This window comes from Hippocampus bargibanti, linkage group LG05 (assembly GCF_051943395.1).
Source record: "Hippocampus bargibanti isolate YZ-2025 linkage group LG05, ASM5194339v1, whole genome shotgun sequence".
Lineage (NCBI taxonomy): Eukaryota > Metazoa > Chordata > Actinopteri > Syngnathiformes > Syngnathidae > Hippocampus > Hippocampus bargibanti.
Genome location: NC_142738.1, coordinates 17,987,464 through 18,014,526, shown reverse-complemented (window position 1 = coordinate 18,014,526; position 27,063 = coordinate 17,987,464). Strand labels below are relative to the sequence as shown.

The 27,063-nt window shown below is 41.3% G+C and overlaps 1 protein-coding gene across 2 annotated transcripts in view; it reads right to left on the bottom strand.

Moving 5' to 3' along the window:
* Window positions 1–25,728, bottom strand: part of kcng4a (potassium voltage-gated channel, subfamily G, member 4a) — a 34,141-nt gene extending 8,413 nt beyond the window's left edge. Inside the window, exons 1-4 of one of the 2 annotated variants that reach the window (XM_088997049.1) lie at window positions 25,474–25,728; window positions 17,376–18,004; window positions 14,461–14,558; window positions 13,917–14,391 (exon numbers count right to left, since the gene is read on the bottom strand). In XM_088997049.1, coding sequence (XP_088853175.1) covers window positions 13,917–14,391; window positions 14,461–14,558; window positions 17,376–17,483 — 681 coding nt within the window. In that variant the 5' untranslated portion in view covers window positions 17,484–18,004; window positions 25,474–25,728. Of the gene's footprint in view, window positions 1–13,916; window positions 14,559–17,375; window positions 18,005–25,473 lie in introns of both variants that reach the window. The other variant, XM_088997048.1, reaches the window with a different exon arrangement.
* Window positions 25,729–27,063: the final 1,335 nt, after the last annotated feature.

The following is a 27,063-nucleotide window of genomic DNA, read 5'->3' as shown; positions in this document are numbered from 1 at the left end:
GTATAGGCAAACAACCATTCACTCACATTCAAGCCTAAGAAAGCACACACAGAAAAAGGCACACCGAAAAGCCTTCCATTTTCTTAAACACTATCAATGAGCATTAAAATTCAATGCAACTTGTGTATGGTCATATTTCTACCCGAAAATGGCTCAATGCTAGAGGCATGATGAGTTCAAACTTAAAGGACAACCGACGCCTCCGGACAAGTTGTGTCCATAGTTTGTAAAATCGCTTCAAATAACTTCTACTGAGCGTATTTTACAAAGATTCCACCACATATAGCTATATTTTACATTTTAAGACTCGCGCTGAATATTCAGGAAGTCTTGTTATCGAGTTGGTGACGATTCCTGACATCACGTCATGGAAGGAACGCCCCTGACCGAGAAAGGACACACAATGCATTTTGCGGTACTTTGTTTGGTCTGAAAACTTCGTGTTGATCCGTGTTAATGGCGAAATTAGAAGGAAAACACAGAAATAACCCAATGGTGAATCGTTGTGTGTTGCACCGAGACAACTATTTGATATTCGCTGACAAAAATTTCCAGGAGACAAATCAGCCCATTTCCACGGAGCTTTGTCGCCATCTTCTACATTTTGCGTGGGACACTACATGCTGTCATTGACGGCTCGAATTGATATGGGAGGACTCCTTTAATCGATTGCAAACATGTATGATTTCCTCTTCAGAACTATTTGAATCATATTCATTCCTGGATGAGTAACAAGAAAGCATCTTCCTAATCTGAAGCCATTGTTTTGATTCTCGAGCAAGGCAAGACTTCTTGGCGTGACACCACGAACAAGGGAGCGGGACCTTCTGAAACTGGCCAATTCCGGGTTCAATTTGAAGTAGTTTTTTAGACACTTTAAGTCATTTTTATTGGTGTGTTGCATTTGACTAAAAATATCATCCTGCGTGTTTTGGGTATTTTAGATGCTATAAAACGTTTTTCTGATGTCAGTTAGGAAACAAAGAAGTGGTGTCGGTTGTCCTTTAAGGTGAGTGTTATCAGATGAATGGAAATAAAGCATTGGCAAAAGAATTCAACATTAATGAGTTTATGTTATAACTTTCATGTGTGAGCTGTTTATTAAGTGAACAGTGTCCCTTCTTTATTAAATATGTTTTACTGACATTGTTTTATAATACAGCGAACTACAAAATAGGCCTTTCATTAAAGATGCACCTCATAATCCAGTGTGCAATTCAGTGTGGAAAATACAGTTCCTTTCGACTTCTACTTTCTCATTTTCACAATTTTGCTGTTGTAAATAGGAAGTTTATTTTAACAAGTGCAATCACAGGTAAAAGATGCTGCATATTCCAAATCATAATCCAAATCCGAGATTCAAACTCCAACATCAGAACTGTAAAGTGGCTACAATGTGCAAACTCGGGCTTTTTGCCACCTCACAATGTAAAAGAAAACAGTCAAAAATGTCCTCTGGAGAATGGCTTAATACTTGCACACAAGGCTTCTTTTGAATTTAAAACCCTGTGCAAGCCAACTGTGATAAGGGTCGGAATTTCACACTTGGGAAAATTGAACCTCCTTGCTAATTTGTGCTGCGCCGACACCAACAGCACTTTGATTTAGTACTTGTTGTTTTATTGCTGTCTACTGTAGTATATTTCTTTAAAGAGGAAAGCACAATTGTCCAGTTCTTGTTTAACTACAATATTTAATTCCTGGTTCGGACAAAAGCAAACCAATTAATGATTGTACAATGGCTCTTCACTTTGCAGTCATTCATTCATTCATTTTTATTTGTACGTGTAAAACTGGCAAAGATCATGTCATGCCTTGAATAAAGCACATTTGTGATGTATTGTATCAGGCAATTAACATTTTCCAAACAACAATGTGCATAATCTAATTATTTTTACAAGTGAGAAGCCTCTAAAATGTATTCCAAGAAGCGCTGAATCAGACAATAATTTTTCTTTGTTTCCTTGAACTTTGGGTCAGTCTTCGTAATGGAATGAATTTTCTCGATTTTATCCTAAGAGGTTATTTAAAAACTATCACACTCGTTTATTTCTGTGGCGAACGAGATACGAACAAAGTTATGTACACACTTTTAAAAATACAAAGCCTGTCATAGAGATATCAAGTTCGCAGTGTACAAAAACAAAGAAACAAATACAAACAGTGTCCATACACAGATCAAGGGACAGACATGCCAACCTGCCCTTCATTTTCACTAAAATCGAAGACTCTCCATTGCATTGTGTTATAGGTCTGCACCGTGTTAGCTGTACAATCCTTTTTCTGGCACAGACAAGATAATCACCTCATACTTTGCTGTTCTTTCCCATAATCCCACTTGGCAGGCATGCAGCAACGGACGGAAATAATACAACCCCGAAGCAGACAGGCTATAATCGGCATGAAATCCGCTGCACACTGATTCTGTCAAACACAGTTAAACATCCTCAAACAGGCAGTGAACTCCATTAGTATTCACATTACTGCATATGTGTGGTTTATCTATGATATTGGATATTTTCTGGAATATTAGTATTCCTCTGCATTAATATTCTCAGATATTAAAGAAGGAAGTGGGAGAGTTTTAAAACGTTTGTTGAGCAGTGATGCAACACATGAAAAAGTGGCAGTCACATATGTGCGAATACACACAGGCACGCACACATTACTTCACTGACTTGGATTTGATCACGATACAATCTGCGGCAACGGGGGGGGGGGGGGGGGGGGGGGGGGGGGGGGGGGGGGTTCGGATTAGTCTAACTGTAAATTATTACGACTGCTCATGCCTCAATGACTGCCCATACGTTTCAACTGTCACAATGCACCTCGTGTCATATTTTGTTTTCTTGACTTGCAGTCTGCTCACTGTGTTTGTCAGAGCAAACAAAGTGGAACTCCTCACTTATCGCTCTAATGAAGGCAATTATGTGGACGGGATAATAAACATGCGGCACCTCAAGCTTATTGGAAGACTTCTTCATTTTGCGCACCGAGGCTGCACTATTTGACTTTGTCGAGCAGAAAGACATTTACAGGAAGATATATTTTGCTGTAAAACTTGATGAGTTAGTTCAACTTAAATGGTTGAAGGAAAATGATTGCAATGAATCACATAAGTCAAATACAGTTCCTAAAAATATAAGGGTGAGGTCCTCAGTAAACTTTGCTGAAAGTCCGTATTTTGTCATTCACCAGCAGCGGGGTCACCTGTTTAACATTATTAGTCCATCTTTATTTCATGACTTCGTATCTATCATTGTCAGGCTGTCATTCTGTCGTCATTAATTAAACCGCAATTTCGTAATCGCTAAAGTACAGCTTGTCACTGCTATTTCAGGATCATCGGCTACTCTGTCCCTGTCAGTTTATTGTTACTTTTACCATGCTTCAGTTATCGCGACTACTGTTCTTTTTTTAAATTCTCCGCCCCAATGATATATTTTTTAAACAAATTACTCGTGCATTGCCGCTATTTGGACTGAGATTGAAACAATTGCATGAATTCAGCTCAAGAGCCATACAAATAAGCTAAGACATTTTCTACAGCACTTGTTGTCCTCATCAGGGCCATGTGTGAGCTGGAGCTCCCCGCTGACTGTGTGCAAGAGACAGTTAAATGCACTGAAAATGGACTGGTTGCTGATCAATCACAGGGCATATTCTGTGTAGACAGCAAGCTATCCCTCCATTATTCGAAGCGCTTACCAATTTGCAGTCATACCACAGCGTGTGTTTTTTGAATTTGGTCAGAAATCTATGTCAGCGCGGAAGGTACATGCAAATTCCACGCAGATATTTGCAAGACCCATCACTGTAAGGTCAATGTGTTGAAGTCAACATCACAAATCAATTCCAGCCTTCACTCATTTGAGAATGCACTTTTAATTCTACAGTAAAGTCTCGTTATATCGATATCGGTTATATCGATAGTACCGCTTATTACGATACTATTTTCATTTCCCTTGCACATTTCTAGTCTTTTTATGTATAATTAGTACCGTTTAGTACGATACCCGGTTATGACGATAATCCGGTTATTACGGTGCTCCTTTTCATCCCCCGCCGGCCATTTTTGTTGTTTATATCGATATATCCGTCGCGCCATTGGTCAACTTGGTCACGTGTCTTGTTACGTGAGCCGCCATCGGTCGCGCCATTGGTCGACTTGGTCACATGAGCCGCCATCGGTCGCGCTATTTGTCGACTTGGCCGTGTGACTTTGTCACGTGACACGCCATCGGTCGCGCCATTGGTCAACTTGGTCACGTGTCTTGGTTACGTGTCACGCTATCAGTCGCGCAATTGGTCGACTTGGTCAGGTGACTTGGTTACGTGCCCAGCACCCGTGTAGCAGAGCCATTTTCATTTTCAGACGCTAGCTCGTGTGTAGCAGACGAGATTGAAGTGTTTGTGTTAAAAGGTAAAAATGGGAAGCAGAAGAAGATTGATGACTTTTTAAAATTGTATACATAATACAGTAAGATGTAAGCGTTGCAGTTTCCCTGTTGTGTTATGTACATGCCCACTGTACTGTATATGAATGCAATCGTTTTTTGCAAAAATGTTTCTTGTTTTGTCTGCTGAAGCGTGATGATTTTGAAAATCATTAACATTCCATACTGTGTATTAAAGGACAGCCGATGTCACTTTTTATTCAAATGCAAATAAAATTGAGTTCACGCCAAGATGTCTTGCATTGCTTGTGAATCCAAACAATGGCTTCAGATTCGGATAATATGCTTTCTTGTTACACATCCAGTTATGAATATGTTTCAAATACACTGTAGTTCTGAAGATTAAAGCATACATGTTTACAATCATTAAAGAATTATATGTGCCATTTTGAGGCAACATTGGGGGAACATCTCCCAAAAAAAAAGGGAGCTAATGGCCAGCTCCGTTTCTTATATGGCGCTTGGCTGCCCTCTTTTGGCGGCTTTTGTTTAATGCAGTTCGGCGCAGGATCGGATATATCGATAGTCTCGGTTATATCGATATTTTTTCGGACTCCCTTGAATATCGATATAACGAGACTTTACTGTATTTATTTATTGATAATACTTTCTTGTGTTGAATTACCCCATGAACACATTTGGAGCGAAATCATTCCACTTTAACAACAAACCATGAACGTATAGGGCACACACGGTCTGTTGCAGCACCAGACAGTCTTAAAAACTGTAACATGTTCCATCAGGCAAATGAAGAAGAAAGGACAGGAGGCTTTCATGGATGGTTTGATGTCTGCTCCCCTTTTTGCATTATTTATTTATTTACTTCCCTGTTCACTGATTGATTTGCATCCCGAGGCTTTCTTAAAATTTCTCTTTCAATCCATTGCAATTTTGAACATTCCAGTGCATGAACAAAAGTCTAATAAACATGAACAAACCAATATGGCTCCTCCAAAATCTTCATCTTAACTAGACTGACCTCAACATTGGTCCTGTAGATGCCCACACATATCTCTGTTTTCTCCTGATCTTCCTCTTCTCTCTTTTGTGCTGTATGTACTTGAAATTGATGCTTGGGAGCAACAAATCCAACTTCACTTTTCAGCACCGAGGACATAAACAGCCACTTCAATGACTTTCAGGCCTGAAGATGACCCATTTACTAAACAAGTGCAGATTTGATTGGACTTTTGAAGGAGACACTGGCTGTCGCTGGGTCAGAATTTTAAAGACATGAATAATAGTAAAATGCTGGATCACAATGACAATTCACCTGATGTTCGAAGGAAAAAAAACATGTGCAAAAAATAGCAAACTATCACCACACCGAAGTAGGTTATTCATGTGTGACTTCAAGTTGAACTTCCACACACTTTCCAATCTACTGTAGACATCCTGTCTGAGATTTTACCACAGGAGATTATTGAAGTCATTGACGTGTAAGAGGCTAACCCAATAGTCACACTGCTATCTAATCAATGAGGAACAAAGTTACAATGTTTATTGGATTGGATATGCCTTTATTAGTCTCACAGTGGAGAAATTTACACTTCACAGCAGCAAAGTGATGAAAGGAATGGAAGTAGAAAAACAAAATACATGAGCTGCTGGAAAGGCAGCCACTCTCGCGGCGCCGTCTCGAAGTCATAAGAACAAAAAAAAACTAAATAACAAATAATATGACATGATTGATGATGATATGATTTATTTTGGGCATATACGCATACAGTATATGAATTTTGGTTTGTATTTTTTTAATCATTTTTTGACTTTGGGCATGTGAAGCAAGGAGTATATTAAAAAAAGTAACATATTGTTCTGATGAATAGCGCCAGTGATTGCAAGAGGATCTACTGCACTTCATAAAGTTAATTGCGGTCCAGATATTATGCACACCCAGACACATTAATCAGGATAAAAAGAAAGGAGCTCGGAATCAGCTACTTCTTGCTCCTCAAATGGCCAATGTGCAATGAAGCAAGCAGAAATAACTATAAAAGAGTAGTAAAATGGCTCAAGCCAAGCACAGCACGAGGTATGAGTACAATGACCTTTCTTGCAATTGCAAATGTGTGGGAAAGCTTAGGATCTTTGAAAAATTGCATTTGTGCTTGTATTTTACCACTGAATAATGATTTATTTTGAGCTATACGGAAAAGTATGTTCTTTGTGAATACTGATAACACCCTCATAGACAAATGTTTGTGCATAAGGAGAAGGAGCTTTTGGCGACAGTTTTCATTCTTCTTCTGATGAAAATACCCTAAAACTCCCTCTGCGTTCGATTGTGGTGCAATGGCAGAAGGTATCATTTTTACTCTGGATCGTATTGATTTTACCTTTAACTTACAATTTCTCTTTTAACTGCTCAAACTATTCAACAAGGTGGCATTGATAATGTTAGTTGGATGCTGACTCACAACGATGAACCAAATTGTTTTGCTTCCTCTTTACACAAATATAATTTTACTTCATTTTATGGGCTTTTCTGCTGGAGTGCTTTCCCTTTTCAACAACACAGATTTGAATTTTTATTTTAGCACTTGGCTTTATTTACTACAAGCACATTTAAATTCAAACACATGCACACGCACGTACGCAGACAATCTTCGTTACAACGTACCTCGAGAGACATTACAAAGCTGTACAATATAATGGTAGTTTGTTGTAATCATTTCCAATAAAATGTCCGCCAACTAAGCAATTTAATACATTATCAACATTTTTAGAAGGGAAAACATGAACATGTAATGCAGTGTAAAGATGTCAATTGCTAATATTTTGTAAGACATGAAACAAACAACTATAGTGCTTCAATTTTAAACAGATTATTTTCTTACAGTGTATTGTAGGTGTTTCAAATACCTGACATGTTTTGGCGTATACTTCCGGAAGGCTGTCTGATATCAAGTAGACAGGATGAACCTAATACAACTATAGTGCTTCAATTTCATCTTGAAAAACAGTGACTCATTAAATGTTACACGTTCTAGGCAATGCCGCCGATAAATCCAATTGTTGTCAATTGGCATTGTCTCGGCTGAGCTTCCTTTCAAAAGTTAAGAGATGATTTCAGACAGCAGGATTTGCTTCCGTTTACCAGATATGTTTTCAGACCACATGCTCAGCACTGCCACACACCGTGCCTCAGTGAGTTATGGCAGAAAATACATCAGTGTACTGAGTGGATCAGTAGTATTACTAAGCAATGGAGAACCGGAGCGCTGTGCATTTTGTTCAGAAGCAAGGTCTCGGCGGGCAGTTAGCTTATACGGTATGTTGACAAAAAGCATTTTCACTGTTTTGTGGGTGAAAAAAATCTGGTGGTTATCAGGTGCCATTGCTAAGGTCTTTGTTGCCAAATTCGCTAATGGAAAATTATTTACTTGGGACTGGAAAATGAAAGTCGAGCTGAAAATGTAAATGTGGTAGATTGAAATGTGGTTTGATTGTATGTGTGTGTGTGTGTGCATACCTGTCAACCTGTACGTTTTTGCCATAAAAAGTGCGTTTATTATGCATTTTAAGACGTGTACGACGTACAAGAAAGTCTGTCCTGAAAAACGCAAATTTGTTAATTATGGGTACCATCCGGTGTACAACAACTATCACGAAACGGCAAATCAGTCAAGTCAAACGAGTTCGCCACGGTAGCCTCTATCTCTGTATCTTTTTTTTTGGTTGCAAACGAAGCGAGCGATTAGATGCTACTGTGCATAAGCGTCTGCCGCCTGGGGATTTCCCATTGCATCATTCATCATGTAATTTCATCATTTATTAAGAATATGTACAGAATGATATAGCGAAACACATGTACAAGATAACATGTTAAACTACATAAATAATCATGTTTGAAAAACAAATATGGTGCACGATTATTTTGTATTTTGTAAGGGAAAATACGACAGCTTGTAAGGGCATGCAGCCATGGAGGTTTACAGGCATGGGTGTGTGTGCGTGTGTGTGTGTGTGTGTGTGTGCGTGTTTGTGCGTGGGTGTGTGTGCGTGTGTGTGTGTGTGTGTGTGTGTATGTGTGCGCGCGTGCGTGTAAAAAAATGGCACAAATACCGATATTTGTTGTTTGATGTTCAATATTCACATACACAAGAGGAATGTATTTTTTTTCCTTTTAAATGTATTTGTTTATTTATTTATTTTAGGCACTAAGGTGAATTAGACATTTTAGACATTTTAGAACATCAATGCAGTAATTAGTGACCTTGAATGGTTTTTTTTCCAAACAAATTGCAGAATGCCAAAATATCATTGTCAGGCTATCCACCCATTTTCTAATCCAGTTATCATGGCGAGGGTCGTGGGCATGCTGGAGCCTATCCCAGCTGTCTTTGGGCAGTAGTCAGGAGACACCCTGAACTGGTTGTCAGCCAATTGCAGTGCACACATTGATGAAGAACCATACTAAAACCTGGGGACAGTATCCACACAGGGAGAACGTGCAATCTCCGCATAGAAACGCCAAAGCTGAAAGTGAACCCTGCACTGTGAGGCAAATGTGCTCACCAGTCAACCACTTTCAGCTTGTTTCTCACTTTGATTTGATGATTACTTCCTGTGCAATGTTTTGACCTTCTGAAGGTTATCAATGTTTCATACATGTATTTGCCTTCACAGAGCACATTAGGAAAGTGATCCGCTTCCCAACAGAATGTTGGGAACCAGACAAAATCCAAGTAATCCATTGCAAAGGCTATAGAGATTTTACATCAAGAGAACTGATGAGAAAAGGCAGACGCGATGGACCAAAGGGCTTTGGATTGGATTGGATTGGATTGGATTTGCCTTTATTAGTCTCACAGTGGAGACATTTACATTTCACAGCAGCAAAGTGATGAAAGGAATGAACGTAGAAAAACAAAATACATGAGCTGCTGGAAAGGCAGCCACTCTCGGGGCGCCGTCTTGAAGTCAAAAGAACAAAAAAAACTAAATAACAAATAATATGACAGCATAGAGACAATATGACAAAACAAAGACACGGAGAGACATTCATTCTTCAGGACTTGCTGTACCCTCTTTGTGATGACATGAAGCAGTTCTAGATGAACTTAAGTGTTGGGCTGCTCCTGAAACTCTAGATCACTGAGTAATTGAAGGGACAAGCTCAAGATAAGCAAGCACAAGGCTATACAGCAACATAATGAAGGGTAAAAAGTTCATTCTTTCTTATACCTTGTGTTATATTGTTAAAGCTCCATACTTGCCTCCTTTGGTTTACTGTTTAATTCTCTTGGGGCTATCCCATTTTCATTCTCCTCTTCCGACATCATCGAATTACTTTATATCCTTCCCTTTGCACTCCTTGACAGAAACAGACTCAAGCAGATGAATGATGAGCCGATGAGAGCATTTTGGCACCTCTCCAGTAGGGAGGAGCGCAGAGATGGACCAATTGAATTAAAGATGACTCCCACTGCAACCACCAGGGCTTCACTTGAACGGTGACCTCAGTGGTTGGTGAACGTCAAAAAAAGCACAAAGAGAGATAACTAGTTGGCGCTTAGGAACATATTGAAGTCAAAGAAAAGCTAATGTATGGACTGGTGACACTTTCCTAAAAACTGGCAAAGTACTGTCTTATTTCTGCTGTGTTTACATGAGAGACCTACAAACAGAAAAACCACGGTTCCTCTCAACGGAATGTAATTGAGATAATGGTAGTGTAACCAGTATTTTCCAGGAAACAGGTCATGCTTGTCTCTTTCCTTGCCTTTTATATCATAAGGTCCTCTGCAGCCTCTTTAAATTCTCCTGCATCACACCCTGCTGCTCTTATGCCGGTGGCATTATGTGTCTGCTTCTAAGAAAATCTGTGCTGTCAACAACTTTGGAACTGGGGGTGCTGCATGTACCTGTAGAATGGATCCACTTGGATCCTCAAACGTCAGAGTTTTTATTTTTATGGAGATAGTTTGTGGGTCAGTCATGAACTACTGTTTTGAAGTTAATATTTTCTAAAATCTTGGTACCTTATTTTCCGTTGTATAAGGTGCACCCAAAAGCCATGATTTTTTTCAAAAGATTACTGTTGGGGTAATTCGGCATACAAACATCTCGAAACATCGCTCTGTAATCTTTGTTTACATTTTGAACTTCCTCATACGTCATATCCTGCCTTCATTTACATGATGTCGCATTTTCATTACGTCACATCCTGTCGCGTCATATAGTATGCGCCGTATAAATACTCCTGCAGCCCGTTTTTTCTCTCTCTCCATGCTCCCTCCACGGCCGACACCGCGATGCCTCCGCGCTCTCCCAAATTAAATCAACTTTCTATTCAAGACCTGGCTCCCTGATGATTTAACCATCCATCTCCATCAACACCCGTAGAAGCAATGAACCAAGGGCGAACGCTAAAAATAATCCAACATTACCCTGCTTCTTATACGCAGGTGCGCCTTATATGTGAAGTAATTATTGAGGCACAACAGGTCTCGCAACGAGTGTCAGCAGCCAACTCAGTTTCTCCCTGCAGAAGGAGTAGCACGTAACCCCCTCCTCTACTCTAGCGCCTTAAATTGTGGTTTGCCTTGTATTTGGAAACTGCTTATATATTTATACATGATATTTGGAAAACCATTTTCATTCATTGAAGGTGCACCTTATACTCCGGTGCGCCTTCTATGTGGAAAATGTTTGAAAATACACCATTCAATGGTTGTGCGCCTTATACTCCCGTGCGTCTTATACACTGGAAAATACAATATTTGTTTGAAAATATCTTGTCGTGATGTCATATCACAAGTTGAACGTAAAGGTGGCCATGCTTTGATGGTGTTGGTTTTATCATTAATGGATTTAAGAGCTGGGTGATGCGGTTGAAAGGTATTAAAAGAATATTCATATACTGATCATACATTGAACTTTTTTAATTAATAAAATGAGGAAAAAAGTATTCAATAATTCCAAATGTACAACAGAAAAAGACAATTATGCAGACTAAATATAACATTTGAAATATCTGGGAAAAAATTAAATTTCAGGGAATGTTTTGGAGTATATTTTAGTGGAATGCTTTTTTATATCCATATCCAGCATAAATGCTAATTCGTGGAAGAGGCTATGCCTTATCTATGATTGTTAAGAGTCATTCGTTCTTCATACAATATTTAGGAGGAGCAAGCTAACACTCTCTTAGAGTGCATGCATTACGGGGGAACAGCCATCTCAGGTCGAACAGTACTGTTCTGGGCTCATTATAGCCATTGGCTGTGTTGTTTTTCATATCCATGCTGAATGTTAAAGCTGGTTCAAAGACACCAAAGCTACCACGTCGAAAACCGGAACGGGTGAAATACTTCCTGATGTTTCCATCCAGAGGTGTAAACTTGTACAATTTAATCTTATGGGAGTTGCACTGTTGCGATCGGTCGTTTATTTGAAATACGCCACATTTTGGTCCGGGTGCCTGCGCACTTCATCATTTGTTAAACTACATCTTCTTAGGGCTGTGAGTGAGTTGATTTGGCTCACAACACACTTTTGCAGTCAATATTTCCTTTTATGACCTTGTAATTGTGGCACAAAACCAAAGCCGACGGTCAGGTCAGCCCACAACATGTAGTATTCCGTGTTTGCTCGAGGGGTTTCTTCCAGTTTTTTTTCTATTGAACATTTTACTGAAGGCATTTTGGAGAAGCACATGCTGCCATCCAAGCAATATACTTTTGAGCAATGTCTCATCTTATTTCAACAAGGCAATGCCAATAAAAAAGTGTGAGTACCAGGACGTCTCACTAGCAGTTTAGACCTTTGAATCATGTAATCCAGCAACGGAGACCCCCGGACATTTCAGTTTTTCAAAAAGAATTCCACCTATAGAAATTTCACAATTTTGTATTCTCAATCACACCCCCAAAAAAGAAAAATGTGTTGGAATATTAAATATCACAACAGTGTAGTGTATTCAATTGAATTTAATTGAAGATTATTTGCAAATCGTTGTATTCTGTTTTATGTCCCAACTTCATTCCAAAGTGGCTTGTCGGTGTAATCTTTCAATCGAAAAAAGGGACTCAAAGTAATCCATCAAACTGGACAACTTCAATGCTATTTGTGTGTGCATGATCTTTTTGAGTTGCTTCTTATGTGACTTGATGACTCTGCTAATGTGCACATTTGCATGCGTGCTTGTTACTTTTGTGCGCGACACAGTGAAGCCATTTCATTATTTTTCCAGTATATACTGACAGATATTGGACAAGCCTCAGTGAGCATGGGGTTTCGTTATCCATGCTGTTATAGGTAGACATTTCGGGGGATAGTCATGCCCAGGATTCAAGTACACAGAAACACACATGCACAGGAACACACCCACACCCACGCACATGATCGGACACACGCAGACAGTTTTTGTTTCCAGTTGAGGCGTTTCCTCAATTATTTTCTGTTACGCCTTCCCAGGAAGAAGAAACTGGTTCATGCATCGGCAACTCTGCCTCATGTCTTCAAACAGCATACTTTGATGATACATTTGTTATAACTACACCACAGAGTCTATGATAAAATTAACTCATTCACTGCCATTCCAAAATTTATTCGGGTATTAAAAATGTGACGTGCAGCGCCATTCCCAAATGTGTTCAGGTTTTGATTTTTCTTGCGGGGCAGTGCTAATAAAGCGCTGGTCAGACCTCTGGTAATATTTTTCCCTTCTACGAGGGGGCAGCATTTGCCTTTTGTAGAGGTGCCCTCACTTGCACCTCATTACTCCAGACCTATATAACTTAGGAAACTCTTCCTGATGAAACAGTCTAAGGTTTCTTACGCTCCATTGAATCTTTATGTAGTCCTAGAACGCAATATTCTGTGGGTCCTGGAATTTGAGTAACAATGACAAAAACACTGGCAATGGAGTGGACATATTTTTGCACATGTCTGGCAGTGAATGAGCTAAAGAAAACAAAAGAAGAGATATAAATCTGCCGAAGAATGAGATGAATGTTGTTTATCGTCGTGTCACACACTTTCATGAAGAGAGCACCGTTGCCACCTACTGTTGTGGATGTGCGTTACATTATTTTGTAGGCTGTTCCCTTGAGTCAAATACCCCCTATAGCTAGCATCTCACAAGCCATGCACCCTATCGCAGATGGGCCTACCCCACTATTGGAGAAGCATCGAGTTAATGCTTTGGGGGAGTGACATTTTAAGTACAGTAAAGTCTCGTTATATTGATATTTCGGGAGTCGGAAAAAATATCGATATAACCGGACTATCGATATATCCGATCCTGCGGCATGTAAATTTTCTCCTTGCGTTCATAGAAATAGTATCGTAATAAGCAGTACTATCGATATAACCGATATCGATATAACGAAACTTTACTGTATATACTGTCCGGTCATGAGAGCATTTGTGAAAAAAAACAGAGTTGCCCTGAGACAATTGCACAGGAGTGGATATTTACTGCATGTTAATGTTGTGTAACGTACTTACCCTGTCCTCCTCCTCTCTGAGGTCAGGCATGGTACTGATACATAAGCTGACCACAGTCACCGCGACCATGATGACGGACAGGCAGGCAAAGATCTTCCCCGGTAAGCCAGACTGAGGATTCTCCACCATATCTCTGAGCCAGTTCATAAGTTTTCGGTACGTCGTCTCCTCCACGGAAACACGCTGCAAGGCGTTCCGCTGCCTGCGCTCCTCCTCCTGCCGTTCTTGCTCGTGCGCCTCCTCCATTCGCGTGTACATCTTCCTCTTGCAGCAACGCTCCATGTATGCCATCTCCACGCCCCAGTAGGTGAGCTCGTCGTGCAGGGAGAGGATGCACATCTCCCGCAGCAGGCGAAGTTTACCTGCAGCCAGGAAGTTGAGAATAACCCTGAAGGCGGATGGCGAGCGATCAAAGAAGAATTCCTTGCGCGCTTCATCGTAGTCGTCGCAGACGCTGGCAATGTCATCAGGTGACCTGCAGCCACACAAGCGGCCGAGTCGAGTCAGAGGGAACTGCTGCAGCGTTGTCCAAGGGAAGGTGTACCGGTTGCCCCCAACGTTGATCACTGCCAGCAAACGGTGGTCCACGGAGACGAGGTCCTCCGGCTGACGGATGAACTGAGCCCTTTGATAATAAACACCCTGTGGAAAAGTTCGTTTCTGTCAATATCTTAAAAATTTGCAGATGTAAATATGGTTGCAACCGACATTGTTTTTATCATTTACAAACATCCATCCACCCATAAATTATCTGTACTGCTTCTCCAGTCACGCTTAATTAATTCCGAAGAGGAATGTGGAAGTAGCTATTCAGTTATGCTTTCTGAGTGATGCTCTGTGGAATTCTAAAATTGCTCGAGCTGACCAGGTGTTACTTTAGCTAGGAAAATACACAATGTTCATGATGGCTTAGATGGACAAATACGTCTGTTCAAAGACAAGTCTAGGTTGAACATTTTTAAAATGTTCTTCACTCGCCGAATTGGTCGCACTTGCATTCAGTTCATTTCGCCTAAAATTACCTTTATAATGGAATAAAACTGGCGTGCCATTTGCGCCATATGATGAAGGTCAGGAAGGCTTTGATGCCTGGCTGGTCTGCTACATGCACAACACTCCTCGAATGTGCACACTAAGACACCTTTGCAGACATTCAGGTACCTGAACCATTCATAATACTATACTTTGCAATTCCCTTTCCTCGTGGATCACACACCTCTTATACTGTCTTCTTATTCTCATACATTAACTCCTATATTTGCGAAACAGATCCACAGGCACATATAACTGGATGTGAGAAGAAAAAGACAAGTACCAGTGATATGAAAATAACGCTCTTGCAGTTCAAGTAAGAACACATTGGATTGTAGATAATTAAATAGACGTTTTAATATGTTACCGTATTTTCCCGTTGTCATGGTGCCAAAAGAAATGTTAAATATTTTTGTGTTTTCTGGATTTTGGATGGGAGAAACGTGCGCATTTCTCCCCACCCAAAACAGTAGAGTTGGGCGACCACTAATTGACTCTGAGAAGGTGATTGCAACCACCTGGGAATGGCCAATTGCCGCTGGGACATGATTGGCCAGAAGCTCAGGTGAAGCACCTTTAAAACCAGACTGAGCCAGTCATTTCAATAAGGAAGAAGAGGGAGAAAGGACAGCCTGGAGAGCCGTGTTACCTGTGGTCTGCCGAAAACCGACATCCATTGGAACTTCAAATAAAGAAAACTCACAATACCCTTCCTGCATCTGGCTGAGTGAACTTTTATCATCTTTGCACCTGCTTGCTGTCTCGCCGCACAACACCGGTGTATAAGGTGCACACAAAAGCCTTCATTTTCTTCAAAAGATGACCCTGCACCTGATACACAGGTATGCCTTATACATAAAGTAATATTGAGCCACAACAGGCACCTTATAATGTGGTGTGCCTTATATTTGGAAAACGTTCTTTTCATTTATTGAAAGTGTACCTTATAGTCCAGTCAATGCGCCTTACATATGGAAAACTTTTAAAAATACACCATTCATTGGGGGTACGCCTTATACACCGGAAAATACGGTATATGTATAGCCAATAGTGATATTCACAAACTGATTATAGTATGTAGTAATACATTTATTTCGTTCATCATGTTAATTAAATTTAATTAATTACATCGTGGCGCTGACTAATGGTGAATCAGATATCACAGAGGTTGTTGCTGCAGTAAATGTATTCAAAGCAGAGGGTGGTTGACTCTGCAGCAAATTATCTGAAAGGAAATAAAATACTTATTTGCTTTTCGGATTGATTCGCTTGCCATTCTTTGTACACGGTATAAAAGGAATATGTAATTGTGTCCCATACTTCTTTGTTCTCCTCTCGTTTTCGACTGAATTATGTGTTTTTATTAGTTACTTTTCCTTTGGCAGTAAATGTAATTGGCTTGGGTGTTGTGTTTGACAAGCTTTGATTGGACTGAGCTTTGATTGGACTGAGACACATTTGCTCTCTGATAATGTCATATGTCAAACTATTGCCACAAACTCCTGCCGTGTCTCAGACAAAACAGTGGGAAGTGGCAACATGACATACAGACGGCTATATTACATTATCACTGCACACAGTTCTTTATGATCTTTGGGCTAACCTTCTCAAATCAACCTGTATGGACCAGTATGACCCAACACTTTCACTTACCGTTATATTTCTAAACATTACAATGTATTATTATTATTATTATTATTATGTATTATGTATTATGTATTATGTATTATTATTATTATTATATAAATATAACGGTTTTCGAACAGGAAAAAAACAACGGTTGTTTTGAAAGAGACCCCCTGGATGGAATCTGTTGTGTGGAAAAAAATGTGGCGTCATCTCTGGGAGCTCTGGGATGGACCGTTTGGGTTGGCCCTTTGTCATATTATGTTCCATATGTAGCTAGGAAGCTAATGACATAAAATTACAGTATTTACATCAGATATCAAAAGTGCATAAGTACTGCTGCCATAAGTCTACCAGCTTGTGTTTAATATGTGTTGGTCCACTCACTTTCTCTCATGTTGCACGCGAAAAAAGGTAGAAAACAGTGACCAAGGAAAGAGAGACGGACAGACAAAATCTGATATTTCACATTATGACGCTGCAAGATAGCGAACAAATAAAAATGAAACCTGCAAGACTTTTGACCTTAGTCATACCTATGCTATTTTGCAGCCATTTGCATACGATGGAGAAGAGTACAGGAATGAACAAAATGTGGTTTCTGTGAATCTCACATAGATTATTTTTTCCTCCGGAACCTTCTAAAGAATAAATCCTTTGAAGTTAAGTTTAAAGATTTTAGCAGTTGGGAGACCTTAAAATGTTTTTATAAATCAAACTGTAAAAGCTGGGAGGGTTTGTCCATGTGTATTAAGATCTGCAGCAGATTAAACAGGAACAGTCATTCCTAAATGTTCATACCTTTATGGTCTCGGTCTCAGGAATCTCAGTGAAGATGCGGTCGAGACTGCTGTCGTCGCTGACAGACAGGTTGCTGAAGTCGTGGTGAGCATTGCTGATGATGGGCATGGTAGCATCCGGAACATATGTCACTTAACTGAAGTTAAAAAGATGAATAGTTAAAAAAAAGGATTATTTTTGGAGAGGAGTCAGGACAGAGCGGCCTGGTCCATTGTCCTTTCCAGGTCAGAGGTCAGCAAACGAGCCGAAGCCTGTACTTTAGCTTCTTTGACCTCAACGCCCTGCACAGTATTGAGTCTCCTTTGGAATGGGAGACAATGTCCTTTTGCTTCAAACTAATGAAGCAAAACCCCCAAGCAGGAAACCTGCTGTCACATTTGAATGCATTTTGATGTTACCATCAGTGGATGAAATGGACTTTCCTGCTTTAACAGCAGCCAGCAGCAAATTAATGGATAATTTTGGAGTGAGGCAAGAGCACATTTAGATGGATCAGTGGTTGACAACTGTGGAGAATGAGTGAAATGCGTAAGGGAGCCAAATGTGCTGCTGATGTGTCCTGGGCGGGATGGGGATCCACTGAGGTCGAGGCAGCATTAGTGAGGGACAGTGGTGGCATCTTGCTGGATCTGAGAATTGAAAGACAAGATAAGATAAACATGTTGGTGAGAAGTTGAGATGGTTAACATTAAATGACAACCGACGTCACTTTTTTGTTTCGTAACTGACATCAGAAAAACATTTTATACATCTAAAATACCCAAAACACGCAGTATGATATTTTTAGTCGAATGCAAAACACCAATAAAAATGAAAGTCCCGCCCCCATGTTCGTGGTGTCACAGCAAGATGTCTTGCCTTGCTCGAGAATCAAAACAATGGCTTCAGATTCTGAGATTATGCTTTCTTGTTACTCATCTAGTTATGAATATGATTCAAATAGTTCTGAAGAAGAAAGTTCATGTTTGCAATCGATTAAATAATTTATTCTGTGTCATTTTGAGGCATCAGGGGTGCTAGATGCTTCGATGCTTAGATGCTATAAAACGTTTTTCTGATGTCAGTTAAGAAACAAAAAAGTGACGTCGGTTGTCCTTTAAACAACAGGAATGAACTACGGGTTATTAAACCATCATCTATCTATCTATCTATCTGTCTACCGACATATATATATATATATATATATATATATATATATATATATATATATATATATATATATACAGTAAAGTCTTGTTATATCGATATTCAAGGGAGTCCGAAAAAATATCGATATAACCGGGACTATCGATATATCCGACCCCGTTTGCATGTAATTTTCTTCGTGCGTGCATAGAAATAGTATCGATATAACCGGGACTATCGATATATCCGATATCGATATAACGAGACTTTACTGTATGTATATATATATATACATTGAAAACAGCTACAAGACATTGAAAACAGCTACAAGTACCTCGGTATACCACAGGCCAATGGCAACCTCGAATTAGCAACAAGGAAAGCGGCTACGACCAAATACCTCCAGCGGGTGAGGCAAGTCCTCAGAAGCCAGCTCAATGGCAAGAACAAGACCCGGGCAATAAACAGCTATGCCCTGCCAGTGATCAGATACCCTGCAGGAATAATAAGGTGGCCAAAGGAAGAGATTCAGACCACGGATGTTAAGACCCGAAAACTCCTCACCATGCACGGAGGGTTCCATCCCAAGTCCAGCACCCTGAGACTGTACACAAGCCGTAAGGAAGGAGGCCGGGGACTAGTGAGTGTGAGAGCCACTGTCCAGGATGAAACATCCAAGCTCCATGAATACATCAAAGAGAAGGCTCCAACGGATGATGTACTCAGAGAATGTCTCAGTCAATGGGGAACAGAGGATGAGGTGCTGGAAGAGGGACAATCATGGGAGGAAAAGCCCCTACACGGGATGTACCACCGAACCATAGCAGAAGTGGCTGATCTCAAGAAGTCCTATCAGTGGCTAGAGAGGGCTGGCCTAAAGGACAGCACAGAGGCACTCATCCTGGCTGCCCAAGAGCAGGCCCTGAACACCAGAGCCATAGAGGCAGGGATATACCACACCAGACAAGACCCAAGGTGTAGGTTGTGCAAAGAAGCACCTGAGACAATCCAACACGTAACTGCAGGGTGTAAGATGCTGGCAGGGAAAGCCTACATGGAGCGCCATAACCAGGTGGCTGGCATAGTCTACCGAAACATCTGTGCGGAGTATGGACTGGAAACCCCAAGGTCAAAATGGGAAACACCTCCCAAGGTGGTGGAGAATGACCGAGCAAAAATCCTGTGGGACTTCCAGATACAGACTGACAAGATGGTAATGGCCAACCAACCAGATATCGTGGTCATAGATAAAGGGGAAAGGAAAGCCGTTGTCGTGGATGTAGCGGTCCCGAGTGATGGGAACATCAGAAAGAAGGAACATGAGAAAATCGAGAAATACCAAGGGCTCAGAGAGGAGCTGGAGAGAGCCTGGAAGGTAAAGGTGACAGTCGTGCCTGTGGTGGTCGGAGCACTTGGGGCAGTGACCCCCAAACTCGACGAGTGGTTGCAACAGATCCCGGGAACAACATCGGATATCTCGGTCCAGAAAAGCGCAGTGCTGGGAACAGCACGGATACTGCGCAGAACCCTCAAGCTTCCTGGCCTCTGGTAGAGGACCCGAGCTGAAATGGGGACAGACACCACCCATGGTGGGTGAGACGAGGATTTTTATTTTTATATATATATATATATATATATATATATATATATATATATATATATATATATATATATATATATATATATATATATATAGTAAAGTCTCGTTATATCGATATTCTCGGGAGTCGGAAAAAATATCGATATAACCGGACTATCGATATATCCGATCCTGCGGGCATGTAATTTTCTCCTTGAGTTCATAGAAATAATATCATAATAAGAAGTACTATCGATATAACGAGACTTTACTGTGTGTGTGTATATATATATATATATATATATATATATATATATATATATATATATATATGACCTTTTATTTTAATACAATTTGTCAAACACAACCTCCTGCTCCCTCCTGCCTGCTTTTTGGGATCCACACCTGTCATCACCACCTCGCAAACCAGACAGAAATCATACATTCAAAAAAATTAAGATGCTATAAAAGCATTCAGAATTGTATTTATCATCAACATTGAATCAATTTCAAGATTTTAAAGGTGACCTTCATCCATTGAACCATCAGTGATGGATATCAGTGCTAAATGCTGCCATTACGACCGTCATGAAAGCATGGGGGCTATCATGAAAATGTAGCAATGATCCGGAAATTAACAGTTCTAGTCTATTGTATGATGGATTGGCTGTTGGGGCCTGTTGAATCTGATGTAGTACTGGGACTACATCAGCGAAAGTATAAGAGCTGACCTACACTCGCATTTGGCAAAAGCACTGAATCAGCCTTGTCACAATGTCACTGTTTGAGAGCAGAGAGCATAAACAACGACGGTAATTCTGATGTACTGGTATTTGATTGAGAGAAATTAATTAATGAAGATAGTTTTAGCAGCAGACTGGCATCAACAGCTTTGATCAGTGGTTCTTCACCTGGGTTCAATCGAACCCCAGGGGTTCCACCAGTCAGTCTCAGGGGTTTAACCGAGGGTCTGCCATGACACATGCGACTCAACATATTAAGTAGTTATGACACGCCCACTTGGCCATCACTGGCTGCAGATGACCACATGACATTGCTTGACCAATCAGTGCTATGGGAAATGCAGTTTGCTTCGTAATCATCTTGTGACTGTCGTGTTGTACATTTTTTTTTGAAAAAGCATACATGTATCTCAAAAATTGAAATACCTTTTTTCATGTTTTTAATAAATGCACTATTCATATGTTGAATTTGTAATTATGTTTTTCCACTCACAAAGGGTTCAATTAAAGTGCATATTAAATACTTTTTCATGTTTTTAATAAATGCACTTTTCATATTGTAATGCCCCTCAGCGTGACAAATGATACGCACAGCCGCTGGCTGATGACCTATAGCGGGTCGGTCTTTTAATAACAAAACTTAGCGGTTATCACAAACAAACAGGAGCTGTTGTTACGCCACAACTCACGCGCAGACATTCTCCTCAGGCAGTCTGCCCAACCCCCGTTGTCGGTCCTCCCTTCTCTTCGTGTGTGTCGTCACGCGACCCCAACAAGCCCAGCCCTCAAACATACACAACACAAGCACTGAACGTTATACTACCCTCCCCTTTATGAAACCCTCGCCCCGAGGGCTCAACAAAAAAAAGTCCTCCAGTCGCTGTGGCCTTCGTCTGTGTCTCTGTGGTCGACCTGGCTGTGGCTCGGTTCCCCCCTGCGCTGGCTGACTCTGGGCAAAACTGGAGGAGGGTGGGGAACCTGGGCCAACTTCATTACATGACGTGGACGAAGAAGACCCCGCCTCAAATACAGGAATACCGCTGCCCCGGTAGGGGGCCAACCTGTCCCCATGTAGGGCAACTTTCCTGCCCCTGGGGGGGACCGCCACCCGATAAACAACCTCCCTCACCCGCTCGAGTACCCGACAAGGGCCATCCCAGTGGCGTCCAGTTTGGGGCAGCGGCCTTTTTTTTCGTTTGGGCGTATACACCCAAACTAGTTCCCCGGCCCGGAAGTCTCGCTCCTTGCTTCGCACGTCATAATTCCGCTTTTGGCGAGCTCCGGCTTTCTCCAGCTGGTCGAAAGCGTGCGCTGCCTCCAGCCGATCCTGCAGTCGACGGGCATACTCCAGCCCCGGCTGGTCCTCTGGGCCGCCTGGTGGTCTTCCAAATGCCATTGGAGCAAGTTTGATGGGTTACGTATCAAGGACGGTGTGCTGCAGCGAGCCTGGAGAGAACCTGCCACCGGGGAAGAGAGATGGCAGGTGGTCGTGCCAAGAGCTCTCAGAGAGACGGTGCTGAGAGCATGTCATGGGGGCACAGGCTCGGGACACTTTGGCAGCACAAAGACCCTCCGACGGCTACGCCAAGGGTTCTATTGGGGGCAGCACCAACGGGACGTAGAGGACGCTGTGATGAGTGCGTGGCCTATAAAGGACCTCAAGCCCAATCGCACGCATCACTTCAGCAACAAACGGTTGTTGCGCCCATGGAGAGAGTTGCTGTGGACATCATGGGCCTTTTCCCTGTGACAGACAGAGGGAATCGCTACGTGCTGTGTGCGATGGACTATTTTACCAAGTGGCCAGAGGCATACGCACTTCCAGACCAAGAGGCGGAAACAGTGGCTGATGCGCTACTGGAGGGCATGTTCTGCCGGTTTGGAACTGCAGATATCATCCACAGCGCACATGGCAGAAATTTTGAGTCCAGGGTGTTCGCTGCTCTGTCTGAACGCCTTGACATGCAGAAGACGCGCACCACTCCCTTGCATCCACAGAGTGATGGACTTGTGGAATGATTCAACCGCACCATGCAACAGCAGCTCGCCCTCCTCACCTCCACACACCAACATGACTGGGACAGGCACATCCCACTTCTGACACCAATGTAATGCCCCCCAGCGTGACAAATGATGCACACAGTCGCTGGTACAGCGGGTCGGTCTTTTAATAACAAAACTTAGCGGTTATCACAAACAGGAGCTGTTGTTACGCCACAACTCACGCGCAGGCATTCTCCTCAGGCACTCTGCCCAACCCCCGTTGTCGTGTCTTCCCTTCTCTCCGTGTGTGTCGTCACCCGACCCCAACAAGCCCAGCCCCCAAACATGCACAACATAAGCACTGAACGTTACACTACGTTGAATTTGAAATTACTTTTTTTACACTCACGAAAGGTGCAATGAAAGTGCATATTACAGTAACTGGTGGAGTTTGGTACTGCTAAAAAGATTATGAACCACTGGCTTTATTCAATCCTGAAACTTGGAAAAAGTTCCACTAATTAATTCCAAATGAATCAAAAAGGCCACGGTCAACAAGAAACACTTTAAGAACAGACACATTCATTGATTTAGGACATAGCTCAGACCACACGAAAAACATCAACAATGTTACTCTTGAACAGAACTTCAGTTAGTCTCACAAGTCTTTGGCATATCTCAGAAGACATCTAAAAAAATAGCTCCACAGGTCTATTTACTTTTTCGTTAGCGTGTAAACCATAAGGGAGAAGACAGAACCAGAAATGAATGCATAACATGCAAACTTAACACACATCTCTGCCATAGCCGATCAGTAGAATATTTGATGGAGAATAAGAAGTTATCATATTTACGAGTCTCTGTCCACAGTGTCTGACTTCCATATCTCTAACAATATTGTATCCTTTTTTTTTAAATAGCACTTGAATCTTTCAGAGGTTGTTGTGTTTTTCACACAGGATGAGTAAGCAGTCAATAAGAGGGCACATAGAGACGAGAACCCAATCATGCATTTGCACTGTCACGGAGTGCAAACTAAACCCACGCTACCGACATGGAAAGTATCAAATAACTTAAAATGTTGTCCGGAATGCGAGTTAAATTTAATATTTCAGGAAATTAATTTTGCTGTACTTGTTTCGGCCATCACCAAATGCTGTCGAGCTCATGTGTCAAAGTCAAGGCCCGGGGGCCAGATCGGGCCTGCCATATCGTTTTCTTTATGCCCTAAAGGTAAATCATGGATGTCAAGTTAAATGATAATAATAATAATAATAATACATTTCATTTAAAGCACAGGTGTCAAAGTCAAGGTCCGCGGGCCAAATCCGGCCCGCCACATCATTTTTTTCGGCCCGCGAAAGCAAATCAAACTTGTTAATTTCCATGATGATTGCTAAAATCTGAGCCAAAATTTCATATTTTTGGATGTCAACCACAATAAAAGTCATTATTCTTGACTTCAGATTTGAAAACGAGTTATTTATTAATTTGCTGTGTGCTCCATATGTAATATTTGAAGGGATTTAAACATTCTAATGGGTTCCCCAAATTGATAACGGCCCTCGAGAGGAAACCATAACTACGATGTGGCCCGCGGCAAAAAATGACTTTGACACCCTTGATTTAAAGGCACCTTTCAAAACTCTCAAGGACACTTTACTAAAGTCCGAAACAAAATTTTAAATTATCATATGTATCGCATTATTCTTAACTTCTCATTTTAAAACTAGTTATTTATCAATTTGTTGTGATTGTGTATGGAACATGTGGAGGTACTAAAGTATTTATATTTTCCCAAAATTCATAACCGTCCTGTAAGGCAAACCTAAACTACAATGTGGCCTGCGACGAAAATGAGTGGCACACTTGCTGTCAAGTCTGCTTGATCCATGGGGTAAATTGGCTAGACGGTTGGTCATTTGTGCAAATCTAGATGAATGGGCAATCATTAATAAATCATGATAGGGGTGTGGTTTGGTGTGTCGTACACTGCCAGGTGAAATATGTATATATACTGTATTATAGATGCCAGGGTAATTGCATTGTTCCCTCTGCACCTTCATAACATTTAAATATGACTGAAATCATTGCCTGTGCAGTTTTTAAAATGCCTTGTGAAGGCAACATCAGGACTGCACAGAATGTCGAGGATATATAAACCATCGAATTTAATCCCGCGAGGAAAGCTTGCTTTGAATAAAATCGAGGAAGCCTTGCAGTGGCTTTTGTACACGCGTCCTGTTTAGTGTAGTATTAAAACCGACATGCAATTAATAATTTGTTGTAATAAAATTACACGCGAGTTGAAGTATTCATTGTACAACAAAACATTTGCTAAAATTTGGTAAAAATGCCGCAACAAAATATCATTAACTATGTATCTGATCGTTTCATAGTAAATAGTCAATGCAATGTACTTGCATTGAGTGTGCAAGAAAACAATCACACTCGTGTGTGTATTCCATGGGACGACTCGAGGAAGTGAAAAGCAGCGAACAATAATTCGTTTTTTTTCATGAACGTGCGTTTCGGGAGATTTGGCTTGTTTAAAATGCCCGTTGATAAATGTAAAGCAAGCACAAAAGGTTATCTTTTGCATTGAAGTGCGATGAACACATTTCAACTTCCCACTGTGGACGCTACGTCGAACATCAGCCTAACTTACCTTCGCGTGTTCTGAACTCCTCTCCACACATCTCAACCTGCTCGGTATGGGATACTTGTGTCGTTCGAACGCACATCGCCTAAAGCCGCAGGTTGCGAATGGCTGTTGAATGCTGCCGCGAACCGAATCACCTGTCCGGTTTCGCGCATGGCGTACAGACGATGGGAGCCCACCGCTGCGGGATGCGCCCACCCACAACCTGAGCGTCCTCAAAGTGTCCCGCTTCAGCTGACTTCCGGGTGAGGCAGGAGGAGCGTCAGGGAGGAGGAGAGGAGCAGCAGCTGCAGGAATGGGCAGAAGTTCAAGTTTGCGTCAAGGTGTCAACAAGCTACATCCTTGCTGGTGTGCATGGAACTAGACGGCAGACACGTGACGTACCGAAACAGAAGAACATCCAGTCCTCGATTTACTTAACTAGCTATCTTTCTGGATCCCTTTACACCGCCATAAATGCGTAAAAGCTATTGTTGTAACCATCATCACTATCAACACTGCCTTTGTACATGATAAAAATACCAATCGTCCACCATCACCTACCAAAAACTCCATGACAATTGAAAAAAAAGTATTTTAACAATAGTGAATGAAATATAATGTAAAAAATGGGATTTTTACAAAAAACAAACTAACAAACAAATAATGTAAGATGAGCACTAGAGTGCAGTATAAGGCGCACCCCCAATGAATGGTGTATTTTCAAACGTGTCCATATACTGTATAAGGCGCACCGTATACCATAAGGTGCACCTTCAATGAATGAAAAACGTTTTCCAAATATAATATATAAATCGATAAAGTCTTTGAAATACATATAAGGCACACCACATTATAAAGCACTATAGTAGAGGCAGGGGTTACGCACTACTTCTTCTACGAGGGGAAATGGAGTCGGTGGCTGGTGACATGTTGTGAGAGACCTGTTGTTGCTCAATATTACTTCACATACAAGGAGCACTCGCATATAAGGCGCAGGGTCATCTTTTGAAGAAAATCAAAGCTTTTGGGTGCACCTTATACACCGGGAAATATGGTAATGGTAATAGAAGTCGTTCTATTGAGCTTTTTCAACAGCGCATAGAGCAAGAGTGTCAAACTCATTTTTTGCCACGGGCCACAATGTAGTTATGATTTCCTCTCCGGGGCTGTGATGAATTGGGGGAAGCCATTAGAATGTTTCATCCCCTCCACATATTACATACAGAGCACACAACAAATTGATAAATTACTTGTTTTCAATTTGGAAATCAAGAATAATGACTGTCTTTGTGGTTTACATGAGGCCATTTGAAATTTTGGTTCAGACTTTAGCAAGCATCATGGAATTTCACGTTTGATTTGCTTTCGGGGGCCGAATAAAATGATGGTGGCGGGACAGATATGGCCCCCGCGCCTTGACTTTGACACCTGTGGCATAGAGCATGAAAAAAAAAAAAAAAAACATCAGCATCACCACCCGGGACAGGAAAAGACAGGAGCGCCTTGTCAAGAGGGCCAGTTCTGTCCTGGGCTGCTCGCTGGACTCTCTGGAGAAGGTGGGCAACAGACGGACGCTAGCTAAACTAAAAGCTATTATGGACAGCCCCTCCCACC